This window comes from Puma concolor, chromosome A2 (assembly GCF_028749965.1).
Source record: "Puma concolor isolate L17-30 chromosome A2, mPumCon1.1.hap2, whole genome shotgun sequence".
NCBI classification, from domain to species: Eukaryota; Metazoa; Chordata; class Mammalia; order Carnivora; family Felidae; genus Puma; species Puma concolor.
In genome coordinates, this window is record NC_141668.1 from 172,387,920 (window position 1) to 172,404,213 (window position 16,294).

The 16,294-nt window shown below is 55.7% G+C and overlaps 1 protein-coding gene across 2 annotated transcripts; it reads left to right on the plus strand.

Annotated features, from left to right (window-relative positions):
* The first annotated feature begins 6,172 nt into the window (after positions 1–6,172).
* PLPP2 (phospholipid phosphatase 2) lies at positions 6,173–15,200 on the plus strand. 2 transcript variants are annotated; one of them, XM_086699811.1, is made up of 6 exons: positions 6,173–6,328; positions 9,134–9,285; positions 9,535–9,812; positions 13,908–13,965; positions 14,191–14,367; positions 14,512–15,200. In XM_086699811.1, the coding sequence occupies exons 1-6, from the start codon at positions 6,277–6,279 to the stop codon at positions 14,659–14,661; spliced, it is 867 nt and encodes a 288-aa protein (XP_086555937.1). In that variant the 5' UTR covers positions 6,173–6,276; the 3' UTR covers positions 14,662–15,200. The 2 variants fall into 2 exon arrangements, with proteins under 2 accessions (XP_086555937.1, XP_086555936.1); XM_086699810.1 differs by having other exon boundaries at positions 6,173–6,287.
* The last annotated feature ends 1,094 nt before the right edge of the window (positions 15,201–16,294 follow it).

The following is a 16,294-nucleotide window of genomic DNA, read 5'->3' on the forward strand; positions in this document are numbered from 1 at the left end:
GGTGGGGCGCCTTACTGGGAGGGGGGGCGGGAGACAGCGGGGAGGGGGGCAGCCTGGCTGGGACGGGGGTGGAGTCCAAGAGAGGACGAATCAGGTACCAGGTATGTTGGGAGGGTCGGGGGAGTCAGGGTCTCAGCATCTGGGGTTTATTCCTGCAGGGTTGGTTGTCCAGTGTTGGAAGCCAGGGCACAGGGGCCAGGGCACTAGAGGGACTTGAGAATGATTTTGATTGAGGCGTTTTCATAGTTACATTTTCCTGAGTGCTTTAGAGAAGTTGCTCTGCTGTCTTCTGGTTGGCTCTGTTTACAACAAGAAATCTGCTTATCTTAGTTTTTTTATCCAGCTTTTAAGATTTTTATCTTTTTTTTTTTTTTTTTTTGCTTCCTCGTATTCAATAACATGCCTTTTGTTTCTTTGTTTCTTGTTTCTGGAGAATTAGAGGTTAGAAGTATCTTTAAAAAAAAATATTTTTTTTTTTCATGGGGCGCCTGGGTGGCGCAGTCGGTTAAGCGTCCGACTTCAGCCAGGTCACGATCTTGTGGTCCGTGAGTTCGAGCCCCGCGTCGGGCTCTGGGCTGATGGCTCAGAGCCTGGAGCCTGTTTCCAATTCTGTGTCTCCCTCTCTCTGCCCCTCCCCCGTTCATGCTCTGTCTCTCTCTGTCCCAAAAATAAATAAACGTTGAAAAAAAATATATATATTTTTTTAATGTTTGTTTATTTTTGAGAGAGAGACAGAGCCAGGGAGGGGCAGAGAGAGAGAGAGAGAGGGAGACACAGAATCTGAAGCAGGCTCCAGGCTCCGAGCTGTCAGCACAGAGCCCAGCACAGAGCCCAAACCCACGAACCGTGAGATCGTGACCTGAGCCGGAGTCGGACACCCAACCAACTGAGCCGCCCAGGCCCTGGGGTGTCTTATTAATGTCACTCACCTGTTTGTTCTTTTGGTCATTCCTGTATGGTCAGCGCTAAATTATATTTTGGGTAAAGAAATGAGTAAGATGTTTCTTATCTCAGGGTGCTTATGTCTACACGAGGGAAGAGACTTGCAGATACACCTGTAATTGCAGCATTCTGACACGGCTCTCTAATCCTGGTGCAGTGGATCCTAAAATGTTTGGCTTTTCTGGGGAGATTAGTGAAGGCTTCACAGATAAGTGTGTGATTGTACTGAAACCTAAAACTGGACTTTCTTGCTGGTTCTGAGCAGCTTGATGAGGGTGTCCCTTGGTGTGTGTGTGCAGTGTGGCCTTCCCGGCTTCCTTCCCTCTGTGCATTGAAGGCGCCTCCACGTCTGTGGTTTGATGGCTCGTTTCTGTTAGTGCTGAGTAGTATTCCAGCCTCTGCGTGGACCACGGCTGGCACCCCCTCCTGCTGAAGGTGTCTTGGTCGCATCCAGTTTGGGCACTTCTGGAGGCAGCTGCTGCAAAATCCGTGTGCACGTTTGTTTTCAAGCACACGTTTTCAACTCGTTTGGGTAAATCAAATGGCAAGAGCGTGTCCAGTTTTGTGAGAAATCCCCAGCCCTTGGTGTCTGCATTCCAGGCTTTGGAGACGGGTGTCGTGGGAGCTCGTTGTTCTGCATGGCCTTTGAAGGTGGGTGTCTGTCCCTGTGCTCACTCCTCACTGGACTCTGGGTTTCCGGGCGGGCTCCTTGTCTGTCACTGTGAGGCGCTGCGCTCAGTGTCTGTGGGTGGCAGCTTTGCTGGCCTGACCAGGCCCTGATTTCTCCGTGTTTGAAGTACTTCCTAGCTGTGTTTTATTTTTGCTGGATACAGGATTCTGGGTTGATTTATTTTCTTTCAGCATTTTAAATATGGTCCATTTACCCCTGGTTTCTGTTGCTTCAGATGAAAAACTCCAGTGTTTCCCCAGGTAGAGCCTGTCTCTTTCCTCTGACGGTGATTTTTGTTTCGTATGTGGCGCCCCCAGTCTGATTGGGGTGCACGGAGGTGTGGCTTTTATGCGGAGCTGTTTGGGCACGCTGGTTAGTGCCTTTCCTAAGTTTGGGGACGTCTTGGCCATTGTCTCTCCTGACATCTCTGCTGCCCCCGAGTGTCTGGCCACACACGAGACCGCTGGGTGCTCCCTGCCCCGCAGGCCTTCGCACGTGTCTCCTTCCCTCCTGCGGACCCCCAGCTGCTACGCACACTGCGTGTGGCCCGTCCCCCAGCGTTGTCTCGCTCACACCTCGTATGTTTTGGTTCCGGTATGTGTACTTGGGTTTTTCCATTTCTCTACTGAAATTCCCCATTTTCTACCTTCTCCTGTTGAAACTTTAACTTTTTTATGATAGTCACCTGGGATCTTTGCTGTTTCAGCCTCTGGGTCGTTTCTGGATGCACTTTCCTCTGGGTTGGGGGTCCCCCTTTCTCCAGCCCTGCCTGTTGTTTGTAAATGAGTCCTATTCCTAGTGTTGATCTGGACACACAGAGGCCCCTGCCAGTCTTCCCTGTGACCGTGGCACTGCTCAGCATGCCCTGTTTGTGGTGGCAGCTGTCCTCCTCCTGCCTTGCTCAGCTTTGAGACGGTAGCACCTCTCAGCGCTGGAAGTTGTGCTCTTGGGACAGTCCAGCGGTGTGGGCAGCGCTCAGGCCGGGCATTGCCGGTGCGGTGTTCTGCTTCCTGTACGCTCACCCTTAGGTGCGCTTTCCTCCCTGGTGCCTGCGGTGGCACCAGAAACTGCAGGGAACCGGGCCTTGTGTCTGTGCTCCCTCCCCCAGTAGCGCCAGCAGAAGCCCTTGAATAGTATGTCCTCTAGTGTCCTGTAACTGAACTAGTTATCGGCCAGGCCTGTGTCAGCTGCTCACCCGCGGAGGCAGAAGTGGCCTCCCAGGCAGGGTCTGGCGGTCGGTCTGGGTGGAGGGGTGACAGCAGCAGGGAGCACGTGGGGGCAGGAGCGGCAGCTCAGTCCGGAGGGGTGCTCAGGCTGAAGGGCCCTGGAGTGGGAGTCACCCTGATAACCCCAGGCTGTGGGCCCTCAGTCATTCGTTATTGGGTAAGCATTGATTGGGGGCCTGCTGTGTGCCGGCCCCTGCCCCTGGTGCTCAGGGCTGGGGAGGAGAGGATGGTACACAGACACAGATAGTGCCAGAGCTCAAGGGGCTGCTGGACACGGAGGTGCGTGTGTGTCTGGGCGGGGGTGGGGGGGTGGGGGGGTGTGACTGTGCAGTCAGGGTGGTCTGCCTGAGGTGGCAGCTTAACCTGGGATTCAGAATTCACCGCTGCTGGATTCTAACTTGAAGGGGACTCCCCAGGACTTGAAGCAGCCTCCCCACTGCTGTTTGATTAACCCTCCGGGGTGGTTCCTAGTGAGTCAGGTGTTCCTGGTGAAGTACTTCAGTGCCACCTCAGGGCTTAGGTGGGCAGACATGCTCGCGGACCGGCCTGTCCCAGCTCCCCAGGTGTACGGCTCTGGGACCCTTAGCAGGGGGTAAGCCCCAGTTCTGGAAGAACTCCCAGTACGGCCTGAGCCTCTGAGAGAAGTGTAGTAAGACCTGGGAGCGATGGCGGCACTCAGGTGGCACCCACTGTGTGGGCGGCACCTTTCTGCCCACCCCCCGGGCATCGCGCCCTCAACTTCCATCACCTGGAGCCCACGAGGTTGATGAGAACTGACCGCCACTCCTTGGTAGACCATAAGGGACCAAGGGGTTGGTGTGGTCTCTAGGGGACATAGGCAAGTCCCTGGCACCTGCAGGTGGGGAGAAGCCTTCCAGGGCTGGCTCCCAGCCCAGGTTCTGTCCCCAGAGCAGGCCTCACTAGCCTCGGATTGTCTCCGAGAAGGAAGTAAGACGGATTCCAAGTGCAAAGCCTCCTTGAAGTGTGAAGGAACCCAGCTAGCAGACCCCATTCCTAACCTTAATCCTAATCCTTACTGCCCACATTAGATTTTAATCCTGACCCTATCCAGGTGTTTTAAGGACAGGGTGGGATTGAGGTCAGCGGGGAGGGCTGATGGCTCATCAGAGAACAGGCCATACTTCTTCCTACCCCTGGCCTCTGCCCGCAGGAGCCTCCCCTAGAGACTGCTTGGGTCCCACTCGCAGCCCCGGCCCAGGTCACCCCCAGGACCACGCTCCCATTGGCACGCTCCCCCCAGCGAGTAGTAGGGGCTCAGTAAGAACCCCGCATTTCCTGGACTCTGGTATAGCATTGCCCTTCGTCTACCTTAACTGAACATGTCTGGGCAGTCACCCTGAGGTTAAAGTGAGTTAAATACAGCAATGAGGAGGCTAGCTAGCATTTATGGAACATTTTGCTGGGCATCGCAGATGCTGATCGCATGTAAGTCAGGTAATTTGCACAAAAACCGTGATTCATTAGGCATTGCCTGAATGAGTGAACAAATGAAAGACAGGAGCTGGAGCCCAGGACCTGCGTTACCCCGGGGCGCCCCCCCCCCAAGTGGCGGCAGGAAAAGCCAGTGAGCAGGGCCAGAGCCTACCTGCGGGGGGGGGGGGGGGGGCCCGCACCTGCTCGAGGAGCGCTGGATCCAGCCGAGCCTGAAACAGGACCCTTGGGACAGCCCCACCCCGGCCCAGACACTGGAAAATCCCTCTGGGCAAGTAAATATGATCTCCCCACCCCCCCACCACCGGAAGAAGTCTAGGGGCGAGGGAGGAAGCTGGATTTTTTTTTTTTTAGGATGTGCCCATCACTCCCGCCCCCAACAACGAATGCGGTTGGAAAGAGGGGAAGCCATACTGGGGACATGCCTATCACACTATCTTTCCGGCACACCACAGACGGAAAATCCGGGTCCAGAAGTTTCCATGCTAGCCTTTGCCAGGTCCTGGGAGTGGGCTGAGTTATTTTGAGTGAGTGTGTGGGGGAGTGTCTCTGCCGGCCCCTCAGAAGAGGGAAGTTGTCCCAGGGCGCAGAGGAGCTGGCGCTCAGACACCCGCCCCCAACCCTAATAGCAAAGGAGCTCCAGGTCTGCTGCACACTGCCCCTCTTCCCCAAGGTCCCCGGCTCCCTCCTGGGTCCCCCGCACCCTGTAAGTGCCTGTGCCTGGTCACCCTCCCAGGGAGCAGGGTCAGTGGGACTCTGAGTTTAAGCCCCAGCCGCCTTTGGATCAGGGGCTCCCTGTCTTTCTTTGGGTCTGGCTCCCTTCATCTCTAAAAAGGGTTGAGACTCCCTCGCTAATGCTCTGTCTCTCAAAAATGAATAAATGTAAAAAAAATTTTTAAAGAGTTGGGAAACATCCTGTTTTAGGGTTGTTGGAGGGGCTTGGAGGGTGAATGTGTTTGAGAAGTCAAGGGAGCAAACCCTGGGGCCAGGCCCCCTGGGTTCGACTCTCCCCCACCTCCCCCTTTACACTGTGTGACCCTGAGTGACAGAACCTCGTGTTTGTGTCATGTTTCCTGCCATGTCAAAGCAGGGCTCTCACCAAGGCTTCTCAGATGGTTTCAGCCCAAAGGATCTAGTGATGGCCCCTTGGACCTCAGTTTCCCTAGCTTAGATGCTCTTGACTCCTGGGCGCCTCCCAGCTCAGGGCTTCCTGGGACCTAGTGGGGGCGCGGGGCACAGAACCTAACCAGCTTGTGAGCGAGTTCCTACGTCTACCTCCTGCCACCTCCGTTTCCTCCTCTGTAAAGTGGGGACAGCGCCAACAGCCTCCACGGTGGGTGCTGAGGGGCCTGACCTGAAACGCCACGCATCACCGGAATGCCAGGGCTTCTTCCAGCATTAGGAGGAGAGAAAAAAAAACCCGCGATTAAGCCATGACACCCCATCGGTTTTCATACTTTTTAGGCACTTCCTGACTCAGACGTACTAAGATGTGCGCAGCGCGAGCGCCGCCCCCCCAGTGAAACCGATGCTCAGAGAGGGGCCTGGCCCCTCGCCCGCTCCCTCCCTCCCTCGCTGGTTCGCTGGTTCCTTCCTTCCTTCTCGCCACCCGGCCCTTCCCCGACTCAGCCGGCCCAGTCTGAGGGTGACTCTGGGCCTCGGTCCCTCAGCCTCCCGGCCAGGGCGCGGACGACCCCTCCCCGCCCTCCAGACCCGGGCTGGGGTCTCCCGCCCCCACGCGCAGGAACTCTCCAGCCGGCCCCTCCCTGCCCGCCGCGGCCGGACTCTGCCCCCGCCCCGCCCCGCCCCGCCCCGCCCTCCCGCCGCTCCCCTGCCCTCCGCTGCCCTCCCCTGCACGCCCCGCCCCGCCCCGCCCCTGCTGGGCCCAGCTCGGCGCCCATGTGACCCCGCTGCCAGGTCGGGGCGCGACGGGACGCGCTGGGACCGGCGTCGGGGGGCGCGGGCGCGGCCCGGGGCGGGGGCGGCATGGAGCGGAGGTGGGTCTTCGTGCTGCTCGACGTGCTGTGCGTGCTGGTCGGTAAGAGCCGCGGGGCCCCGCGCGTGGCGGGGCGGACCCCTTCCCCGGCGGTGCGCGCCCAGGCGCCCCGAGGGCTGGTTTGTAGCGGGGGTGGGGTGGGGTGGGGGCCGCAGGCGGGGGAGCTCTGGGGTGACCTCCGCGCCCACATCGGCCTGCGTGCCCCCCCCACCCCCTCGGCCGTCCCGGGTCGCGGAGGGTTTGCGTCCCCCGGCCGGGGCGGTGACTCACGCGGGCGGCGGTCCAGGTTCTGGGCGGCCAGGGGCGCGGCCGGGGGCGGGGCACCGCCGGGAGGACCTCCACCCCCACTCCCAGGATCGGCGTTCCCCATGGGCACACTCAGCCGCTCGGTGGGATTCGAACCCCCTTCCCAGGCGGGGTGGGGTGGGGGTGCACAGGTGGAGAGAAAGGCTGGGCCCTGGGCTACGGGTGGACCCGTCGCCTCCGGCGGCGCAGACCAAACCTGTCGGGCGGGTTTGCGGTCCAGGCTGGGGGAGGGGGTGGCCCGAGGCCGCCCCCCTCCCCGCCCCTCCCCCAGGGTCCCGGGAACAAAGGCTGAGTGTTTGCTCCGGGGCGGTGCGGACAATGGCCCCGGAATTCTACCCCCCGGCGCGTGGAGGGGCCCCCTCGGGCCTAAGTCGCACCCCCACCCCCTCCTTGTGGGGTTCCTGCACCTCCGCCGGGACGGAGGTCGCTGAAGGGCGGAGGGGTAATGCCCTGAAGGATCGCGCGCCAGCCCCAACCCTCACCCTAACCCTAAGCTCTTTGGAGTGGGCCAGGTGGTAACGGGAAGAGGTCCACAGGGGGGACTAGCCATCAGCTAGCCCTAGCCATCATTTATTGAGCACCTGTTATTTACATTTAAACATCCGTGTGGCACTTTTGTATCCCAGGAGCTAAGTGACATGCAAATAATTAAGTCTTTTCCACGGAACAGTCTAAGGGAGGTGCTGTTTCAGCCCAGAGAGGTTCAGGCACCTGCTGCAGGCAATGTTGCTTCTTTGTGCCAGGCGCTCGAGGCCCAGGCAGACCCCGCTACCATTCTTGAAGCTTCACGATATAAGAAGTTGGGTTTCATTGGGTGACAAGGACCCTGATGAAAAAATGGGGGGCGGGGATGATGTAAAGGCAGGGAGGTTCTGGAAGTGTCTGCCATGAGGGTGTGAACCAGAGTTTCCCAGGCAGGGAAAGCCCCCCCCCCAGTTCAGTGCTTTGAGCTCTGCTTCCTGAATCCACAGCTCTGGTTCCAGCTGAGGGTGATGAGCCTCCAGTGGAAGGGGCTGGGGCTGGGGCTGGGGGACAGGAGGCGGAGGCTAACCTTGCGGCCGAGGCCCCTTGCGCCAGCCCCTGCCGTGGTTGGGTTGCAAGGATAGGGCTTGACTTGGTGGCTCAGCATATTCTAGGCCCCGCCTCCCCGCTCCCCCCCAACTTTGGGGGTCTCCTGCCTGGCTTCTCTGCCTCTACCCTTGCCCTACCTCACAGCAGCCTGAGGGAACCCGTTGAACGCATGCTCTGCTCCTTTGCTCCAAGCTCTCTGGTGTCTCCCACCTCACTCACAGCAAGATTCCCGTTCTTACAACACCCTCCAGTCCCAGTGTTCCAGCCGTCCAGGCAGGGTCCTTTGCTGTTCTCTGGGACGGCCTTTCCCTCTGCCTGGAGCTCTTCCCCAGATCTGCCCTGAACTTCCTCAGCTCCCTTGATCCACCTTCTTTTCTGTGTGGCCTCCCCGATTCCAGTCACGTTGACCCATGATTCTTTATCCCTAACACTCGGCTCCATGGGCAGACCTCTGTGTTTCCCTTGACTCAGCACTAAATTCGGTGTCTTAGGAGGAGGAGTTGGCCCTGCCTCCCGCGGTATTCATGCCAAAGAAGAGTCACACCCTTTTACACTTGTCACCTGCCCTGCTGGGGGGCAAAGGGCACCCTGCCTTCGTTTGTCACCCTTGGCTCAGCGGGGTCCTGGGACCCCAGTACTACAGCAGTGCCTTTCATTATTCTGCCAGAACTTGTGGCTCCTGAATATGTCTTTGGATTGAGGCGTCGAGGCCCTTGGCCCGTTCAGGGTTAAAGGCAGGAACGCAGGTGTCTCAGCTCTGGCCCTTTCTGTGGTGCGTTCCTGGTCTCTCTGGCCTGCCTTACAGTGAAGGGCAGGGAGGGCCTCTCTTCTTTTAAAAGATGCTTATTAAAACACCTGCCTAGGCCAAGCCCCGGGCAGGCTCCGGGGACAGCCTTGAACATGGTGGGCCCCCCTCAGGTGTCCGTCAAGCCCTTTGGGTGGGGCTGACAATCAAGTATCACACTATGTTGCAGAAGTGCATACAGGCCCAGAGACGTGGAGAACAGAAATTCTGTTCTGTGAAAGGGGCGCCAGTGTGGGCAGTCAGGAAGGGTGGACAGAGCTCAGGGAAGGTAGCTTGGTTGCATGGGAAGGTAGCTCGGGGACGGAGCTCGGTTGCATGCTTATGGAGTTTGCTCAGGGAGGAGAAAGGAGGCTGGATGGGAGTGAGTGAGGGGGGAGGTGGGGTGGGGGCTGTACAATGGGCCCGGGGAGGATTTTGGTGTTTATCTGAGGATGATGGGGAACCATGAGGGGGTTTTAATGAGGGAGCAGACTCCCATTCGCCATGGGGAAAGCTCCTTCTCGCCGTCAGGTTGACACGGAGGTGAGGAAACCAGGGAGGGAAGGCCGAGGCAGGTGGCCAAGTGCCCGACAAAGGCTGGCATTTGTGGCCCCCGGGCTTGGCTGGTGGGACCACACAGCATGGGGAGAACCGTGTGGCCACTGGCCTCTCTCCCCTGCCCCCAGCCTCTCTGCCTTTTGCCATCCTGACGCTTGTGAACGCACCATATAAGCGAGGGTTCTACTGTGGAGATGACTCCATCCGGTACCCCTACCGTCCAGACACCATCACCCACGGGCTCATGGCTGGGGTCACCATCACAGCCACCATCATCCTCGTAAGGCAGGAGAGGTTGGAGGGTGGTAGGTTGGGTGCTGGGGGTGGGGCCAAGTTTTGCCCTGAATGGTATGTGGGGAAGGGGGCCCCCCCTTTGGAGTTCCCAGAATCCCAGCAGACTCAGGGAGGCCAGGCACCCCGAAGCCCTTTCTGTGGGGAGTCCGAGGCCCAGCGAGCCAGGGCTTGGTGGAGGCCCTCACAGTTGCCTCCCCAGCCCAGCCATGAGTGCCCTCAGCGGCTCCCTGTGCAGGTCTCTGCCGGGGAGGCCTACTTGGTATACACAGACCGCCTCTATTCCCGCTCCGACTTCAACAACTACGTGGCGGCCGTCTACAAGGTGTTGGGGACGTTCCTGTTTGGGGCTGCGGTGAGTCAGTCGCTCACCGACCTGGCCAAGTACATGATCGGCCGTCTGCGGCCCAACTTCCTGGCGGTGTGTGACCCTGACTGGAGCCGCGTCAACTGCTCCGTGTACGTGCAGGTGGAGAAGGTGTGCAGGGGAAGCCCCGCCAACGTCACCGAGTCCAGGTGGGTGCTGGACCGGCCGCCTTCACTCGGGGCGATGCTGGGGACCCTAAGCCACGGCTGTTCCCACCCCTGGGGGAGGAGTCGGGGCTAGAGCAGGACCCCCAGGCGCTGGATGTGGAAGGGTGAGCTTCCTGGAGGGTAAGGTGGGGTGAGGCCGGGTGGGGCGCGTGGGCCTGGGTTGGGGAGGTGTGGGGATGTGAGGTGGGGCCGGGATGCGGGGTCCCGAGCAGAACAGCCCCCCAAACCTCAGGCCCCACTGTCCGGCTTCTGCTCTGTGCTCTCACATTCTCTGATAAACTTCTCAATTAATTGGCATCTATTTTCCTGTTTAAAATTTTGAAATAAAATTCACATCCCTAAAAATCACGAATTTAACTATTTTAATACATACAATTCATTGATTCTTAGTACATTCACAGTGTCGTGCCGCCATCCCCACTCTCGTATTCCAGAATATGTTTATCATCCCAAGAAAGAAGCTCTGTGTCTATTAGTTATGAGGCCCCCGGCACTGCCTCCTCCCTGAGCCCCTGGCACCCACGAACCCCCTTCCTGTGGGTGGGTGTGCCTCTTCTGACGCTTCACGCATGTGGGGTCACACACCGTGCAGCCTTTTGTCTGGCCTCTCCAGTGTCTGTGCTCACATGTGAGGTGTGTGCGTTTCTGCCTCACTTCTTTCGGGGTTCTTGTTCTGTGCGTTTTCTTTGTGATTGTGATGTGTTCTTGACACATGTGCCTTGATCACTGTGTAACGTCCTTTGTCTCTGCGAACGGTTTTTTTCTTTTCTTTTCATCGTCTGTTTTGTCCCATAGCAGCGTGGCCACTCTGGCTGTCTTTTGGTTGCTGTCTGAATGGAATGCTTTTCCCACTTTCGTACTTTCAGCCTGTTTGTGCGTCTGAAGGTATACGGCATATGCAAAGTTACGTCACTTTGTAAGTTTGTTTTGCAACCTCCGCCTTTTAATAGGAGAGGTTAATACATTTATATTTAATGTAATCCCCCATAAGAAAGAGCTTCTGGTGTTTTGTTATTTGTTTTCTACATATTCTTTTTTCCTGGCTTTAGAATTTCTTCATTACTGCCTTCTTTTACGTTAGTTACTGATTGTGCAGAAAGTTTGTGGCTACATAGCTCTGCCCCCCTTATGAGATTATTTTCACAAATTATATTTTATACATTGTGTGTTCATCAACTCAGATTTGTAATTACTGTTTTACTCAGGTTTTTGAAAAATGAGGCATAATTGACATAATATGATGCGATGTTTGTTTTAGGTGCGCAACATCGTTCAACATTTGTATTTACCTTGAAATGATCACCACAATAAATCTAGCTAACACCCATCTGTATGTGCAGTTAAAAAATTATTTTTTTAAATTTTTATTTGTTTATTCAAAAAAAATTTTTTTTTAACGTTTACTGATTTTTTTGAGACAGAGAGAGACAGAGCATGAACAAGAGAGGGCCAGAGAGAGAGGGAGACACAGAATCTGAAACAGGCTCCAGGCTCTGAGCTGTCAGCACAGAGCCCGATGTGGGGCTCGAATCCATGAACCGTGATATCATGACCTGAGCCGAAGTCAGACGCTTAACCGACTGAGCCACCCAGGCGCCCCAATTTATTTATTTATTTATTTATTTATTTATTTATTTATTTATTTATTTAAATTTTTTTTCAGCATTTATTTATTTTTGGGAGAGAGAGAGACAGAGCATGAACGGGGGAGGGGCAGAGAGAGAGGGAGACACAGAATCGGAAACAGGCTCCAGGCTCTGAGCCATCAGCCCAGAGCCCGATGCGGGGCTCGAACTCACGGACTGCGAGATCGTGACCTGGCTGAAGTCAGACGCTTAACCGACTGCGCCACCCAGGCGCCCCTATTTATTTTTGAGAGAAAGAGAGAGAGAGCACACAAGTGGCGGGAGGGGTAGAGACTGAGGGAGACACAGACTCTGAAGCAGGTTCCAGGCTCTCAGCTGTCAGCATGGAGCCCAGCACTGGGCTTGAACTCACACACTGCAAGATCATGACCTGAACCAAAGTCAGATGCTTAACCAAGTGAGCCACGCAGGCATCCCATAAAATTGTTAGAAAAAAATCAGGAATTACGAGCTCAAGTACATGAATACTGATGGTTGTATTGTGTAACTACCTTGACTCGTGTATCTCAGATCTTTGTGAGAGCCTGAGCTAACTGTCTAGCACCCTTCATTTCTCCTGGAAAGACTCCCTTTTGGAATTTCTTATAGGGTGGGTGTTTGAGTAATGAATTCTCTCGGTTTGTGTTTATCTGGGAATGTCCGAATTTCTCCTTCATTTTTAGGGGGTGATTTTGCCAGACCTAGAATTCTTGGTTATTTTGAAAGTATCACCCCACTGCCTCTGGCTTCCATGGCTTCTGACAAGAAACTGGCTGCTAATCGTACTGAGGACCCTCGTACCACAGCGGTCTCTTCTCTTGCTGTGTGCATGGTTCTTGCTGACTGTCCTTGGCAGTTTGATTACGCTGTGTCTCTGAGCTTCTCCCGTTCGAGTTCTCAAGCTTCTTAGATGTGTAGATTCGTGTCTTTGATCCGGCTTGGGCAGTGTTCAGCCATTATGTCTTCAAATACTCTTTCTGCCCCTGTCTGTCTCTCCTCCCCTCTTTGGGCTCCCCCGTGTGTGTGGGCATCCCTGGTGCCTACCTCTTTTTCTCCCTTCTTACTCTGTGCCCCTCCAGTTGAATTGTCTCAGTTGACCTGTGTCCATGCTCACGGTTCTTTCTGCCCATTCAGACCTGCTAGTGATTTTTCATTTCACATACTACTTACTGTTTTCAGCTCCAGAATTTCTGTTTGGTTCCTTTGGATAACTTCTGTCTCTTTGTTGATATTCTCTGTTTAGTGAGACATTGTTTCCCTCTTTGAACAGATTTTAAATGGCCAGAGAAAAGTCTTTGTCCAGTAAGTCTAGCACCTGGGCATCCTGGGGACAGCTTCTATTAACAGATTTCTTTTCACCCTGTGTATCGGCCACACTTTTCCCCCTGTATGCTTTGTGACTATTTGGTTGAGAACTGGGCATCTTTAATGTTGTAGCAACTCTGGAAATATCTTGTGCTCTCCCACCCAGCGATTATCGTTGCTGTTTGTTGCAGTTGTCGGTCGGTTGGTTAGCGACCTTTTGAACTAATTTTGTAAGTTCTGTATTCTTTGTCATGTGTGGCCATGAAGTTCTTTCTGTTAGCTGCACGATCAGCTAGTACTTGGATAGAGATTTCCTTAAACATCTGGCACTGGGAGAAAGACCTCTCTCTGAGTTTGCCGATGGGCTGTGTGTGCTGTGTCGGGGCCTGCCTTCCGAGCTCAGGCAGGCTTCCTGTTTGCGCAGCACCTGAAGGTCAGCCAGAGGTGAGAGCCAAGGGCTCCTTTCCTGAGCGTCCTGGTGGGTCCCTGTGCCTCGGCTGCCACGCATTGCCCTGGGCAGCAGTGACCGACATTTGCTGTAAAGGCTTCAGAGCAATTCCCCAGGTAGCTGCGTCGGCCACAGGAGAGTGGCGTAGCTCTGCAGATCCACCAGATGGGTCCAGATGATCACAAATCCGTGCAAAGAGGTCTGTTTTGCTAGTCCTGGTGGTGGCCACTGCCAGTGTGATTCCGTTCGTACGAGTGTTTTCATTATGTTTATGGAGGGCTGGACCTTTGGAGTTCCTTAATCTGCCATTCTCTTGTCCACTGGTGTCCTTTTTGCTAAACCTTGAGCTTAATTCCTGCATCAAGAACCACAGATGGGAAATGATCCCCAAACTGTGGTGTTATCTGTTTGTCTGCCCTGGTTCTGAGTTTGTGGCCTACGGTATCCTTGTTAAAGACTGTGAGCCCCAGTTGGAGACTTTGTTTTGTGTGGTCAGGGAAATGAAAAGGGGCCACGTCTCCCCATAAAACCCTCCCTATGCTGGGTCCCAGACTGTGGGATACACAGGGGGCTGGGGGCCAGGGGCCCGGGGACTTCGAAGGCAGAGATGTCAGTAGTGAGCTTCCCAGTCTCTGAGCCTGGGCCCTGGGCTCTGTTCCCTGTGCAGCCCCTCCTGACACCTGTGCTCTCCTTTCTTAGACTGTCTTTCTATTCTGGACACTCCTCCTTTGGGATGTACTGCATGATGTTCTTGGCGGTGAGTCTGTTTCCCAGGATTGGCTTGTGGGACTGGGCCTCAGTTTCTCCTTCTGCAAAAGGGGGAAGGGGAGGTAGTGATGGGTCGAGGTGACTGGTTTGTTCTTAGAAACTGGAGGCTCCCGGCCTGCTGGCTTTGTGTTCCTGGCCTCCACTCCCGTCTGTGCCCTGGGTGTGGGGTGAGCCCAGCGGGCTCCTGGGCTGATGGCTGCCCTCCGGCCCCCAGCTCTACGTGCAGGCGCGGCTTTGCTGGAAGTGGGCGCGGCTTCTGCGGCCCACAGTGCAGTTTTTCCTGCTGGCCTTTGCTCTCTACGTCGGCTACACCCGCGTGTCTGACCACAAGCACCACTGGAGTGATGTCCTTGTTGGCCTCCTGCAGGGGGCACTGGTGGCCGGCCTCACGGTGAGCTCCTGGGTCAGGAGACCCACCCTGGGTGGGGGGATCCTCTTGCCCTCCCCACTCCACTCTTCCCCCTCAGAGCCCATCCCTCACCCCCCACGACCTTCCCGTTCCCCTGCCCCCATCAGCCCTTGTCTTGTCTCCTAGGTTCGCTACGTCTCGGACTTCTTTAAGTCCCGGCCCCCACGGCGCTGCCTGGAGGAGGAGGAGCTGGGACGGAAGCCCAGCCTGTCACTGACGCTGACCCTGGGTGAAGCTGACCGCAACCACTATGGGTACCCGGTCTCCTCCTCTTGAGGCGGGCTCCTTCTGTGCATCTGCGTGTTCATGGTCCTGGCGGGGACCTCCGCTAGCCTGGTGGTGAGGGCTCCAGGTGCCCTGTGCTGGCCACTGGTGGGCGTTCCACTAACCCTGCCTGCTGTGCACTGGACCAGGGGTCTGGGGGTGCACAGGGCAGCCCCAGCGTTTAAAAGAGGGACTTTGTCCTCTTTTCTCCCTTTTGTTGGATTAGAGGGGGACCAAGAGACCCAGCTAGATGCTGTTTTTGTAAAGTGTAATGTATATGTGGACTTTGAGCAAAATAGAGTGTTTGCTCGACAACTGATGATAGTCTCTATCCCTTATGGCCATTCTGAGCACTGTTCGTACAGCAGAGGGGGAGACACTGCCTTGCTTGGGGCTCAGCTGAGCTCAGGAGTCAAAGTGGCTGGTGGCAATGTTGCCCTTTGGAGATGCGGGGAGAGTGGTACCCTCTTTCCCTGGCCTCACCCTGTGTAGCTCTTCATCTGGCTGTCGATTTATAATTATCACACCCTTTAATAAACTGGCAAACCTAAGTGTTCCCTGATTTCTGTGAGCCACTCCAGCAAATAGAGACCCTAAGGAGGAGGTCATTGGGACCTTCCGGTCTAGTCAGTGGGTTAGAAGCACAGGTAACAGCCTGGGGCTTGTGACTGGCATCTGAAGTGGGGGGTGGGACAGAGTCCTTAACCTGTAGAATCTGATGCTGTCTTGAGGTAGACAGTGTCAGAATTGAGTTCTTGGATACCCCAGTGGTGTCCAAGAATCGCTTTGTGGTGGTTTTTTTTTTTTTTTTTTTTGAGGAGGGGCACTTCCTGGATGTTGAAATTGGGTCCAGAAACTGAAAGAATTGTCTATGAATCCATTTAGTCAAGAAGACAAATGAAAGTAACAGCCAGGCCTTTACTGGCTTCCTCTGGTCCTATCAGCAAGGGGAAGCTGGAGAATGCACCAGCTGCCTGGTGCACTTTCCCCATGGCACGGTGCTTGGGTCAGGGGTCGGGTGCAGCAGCACGAGGCTCCTGCAGGTGTCTGGGCCCAGGCGGAGGGCTAGGATTGGGGAAACCCCAAGTGCCGAGTCAGTGGAGAAAGGTGTCTTCATGGCTCTCCCCTCACAATAGGGAGGCCTCTACTGAAAGCACCCCTCCCCCATCCTGCTCCCCCAATAGAGGTCCTCAAATGGAAACTGCTGGGAAGAAATTCACTTATGGCTAAGGTATAGTCAGAGGGGCCGGAATCTGCAGAGCTGTACCCCAGGCCTCCTATGGTGGAGCCTGAAAGGTCACACGTGGGGCATGGGCCTGGCACTGGGCTCCTTATCCCCCTTTCTGCTTGGTGATCCCCTCCAACTGACTGGGACCCTGCCCTTAAATCTTCCCATCTCGGAAGTCCCCACCTTTAACCGACATACCTGGGGTTCCTGGGGCTCTGAGTCTGTCCACATCCTGCGTTCCTGGAGGGCTCACAAAGCTGCAGCTCCTTTGTCCTGACTCTTCCCCTGTGGTCACTCACCTGGGGCTTCGGAACCAGCTCCTACTCAGTCCGGGAATGGCGACTCCCCACCATTCACCAAAGTGAAATAGACGTAAAATAGATGGAGACTAACCGTGAGAAGTGCATGCTTTTAAAA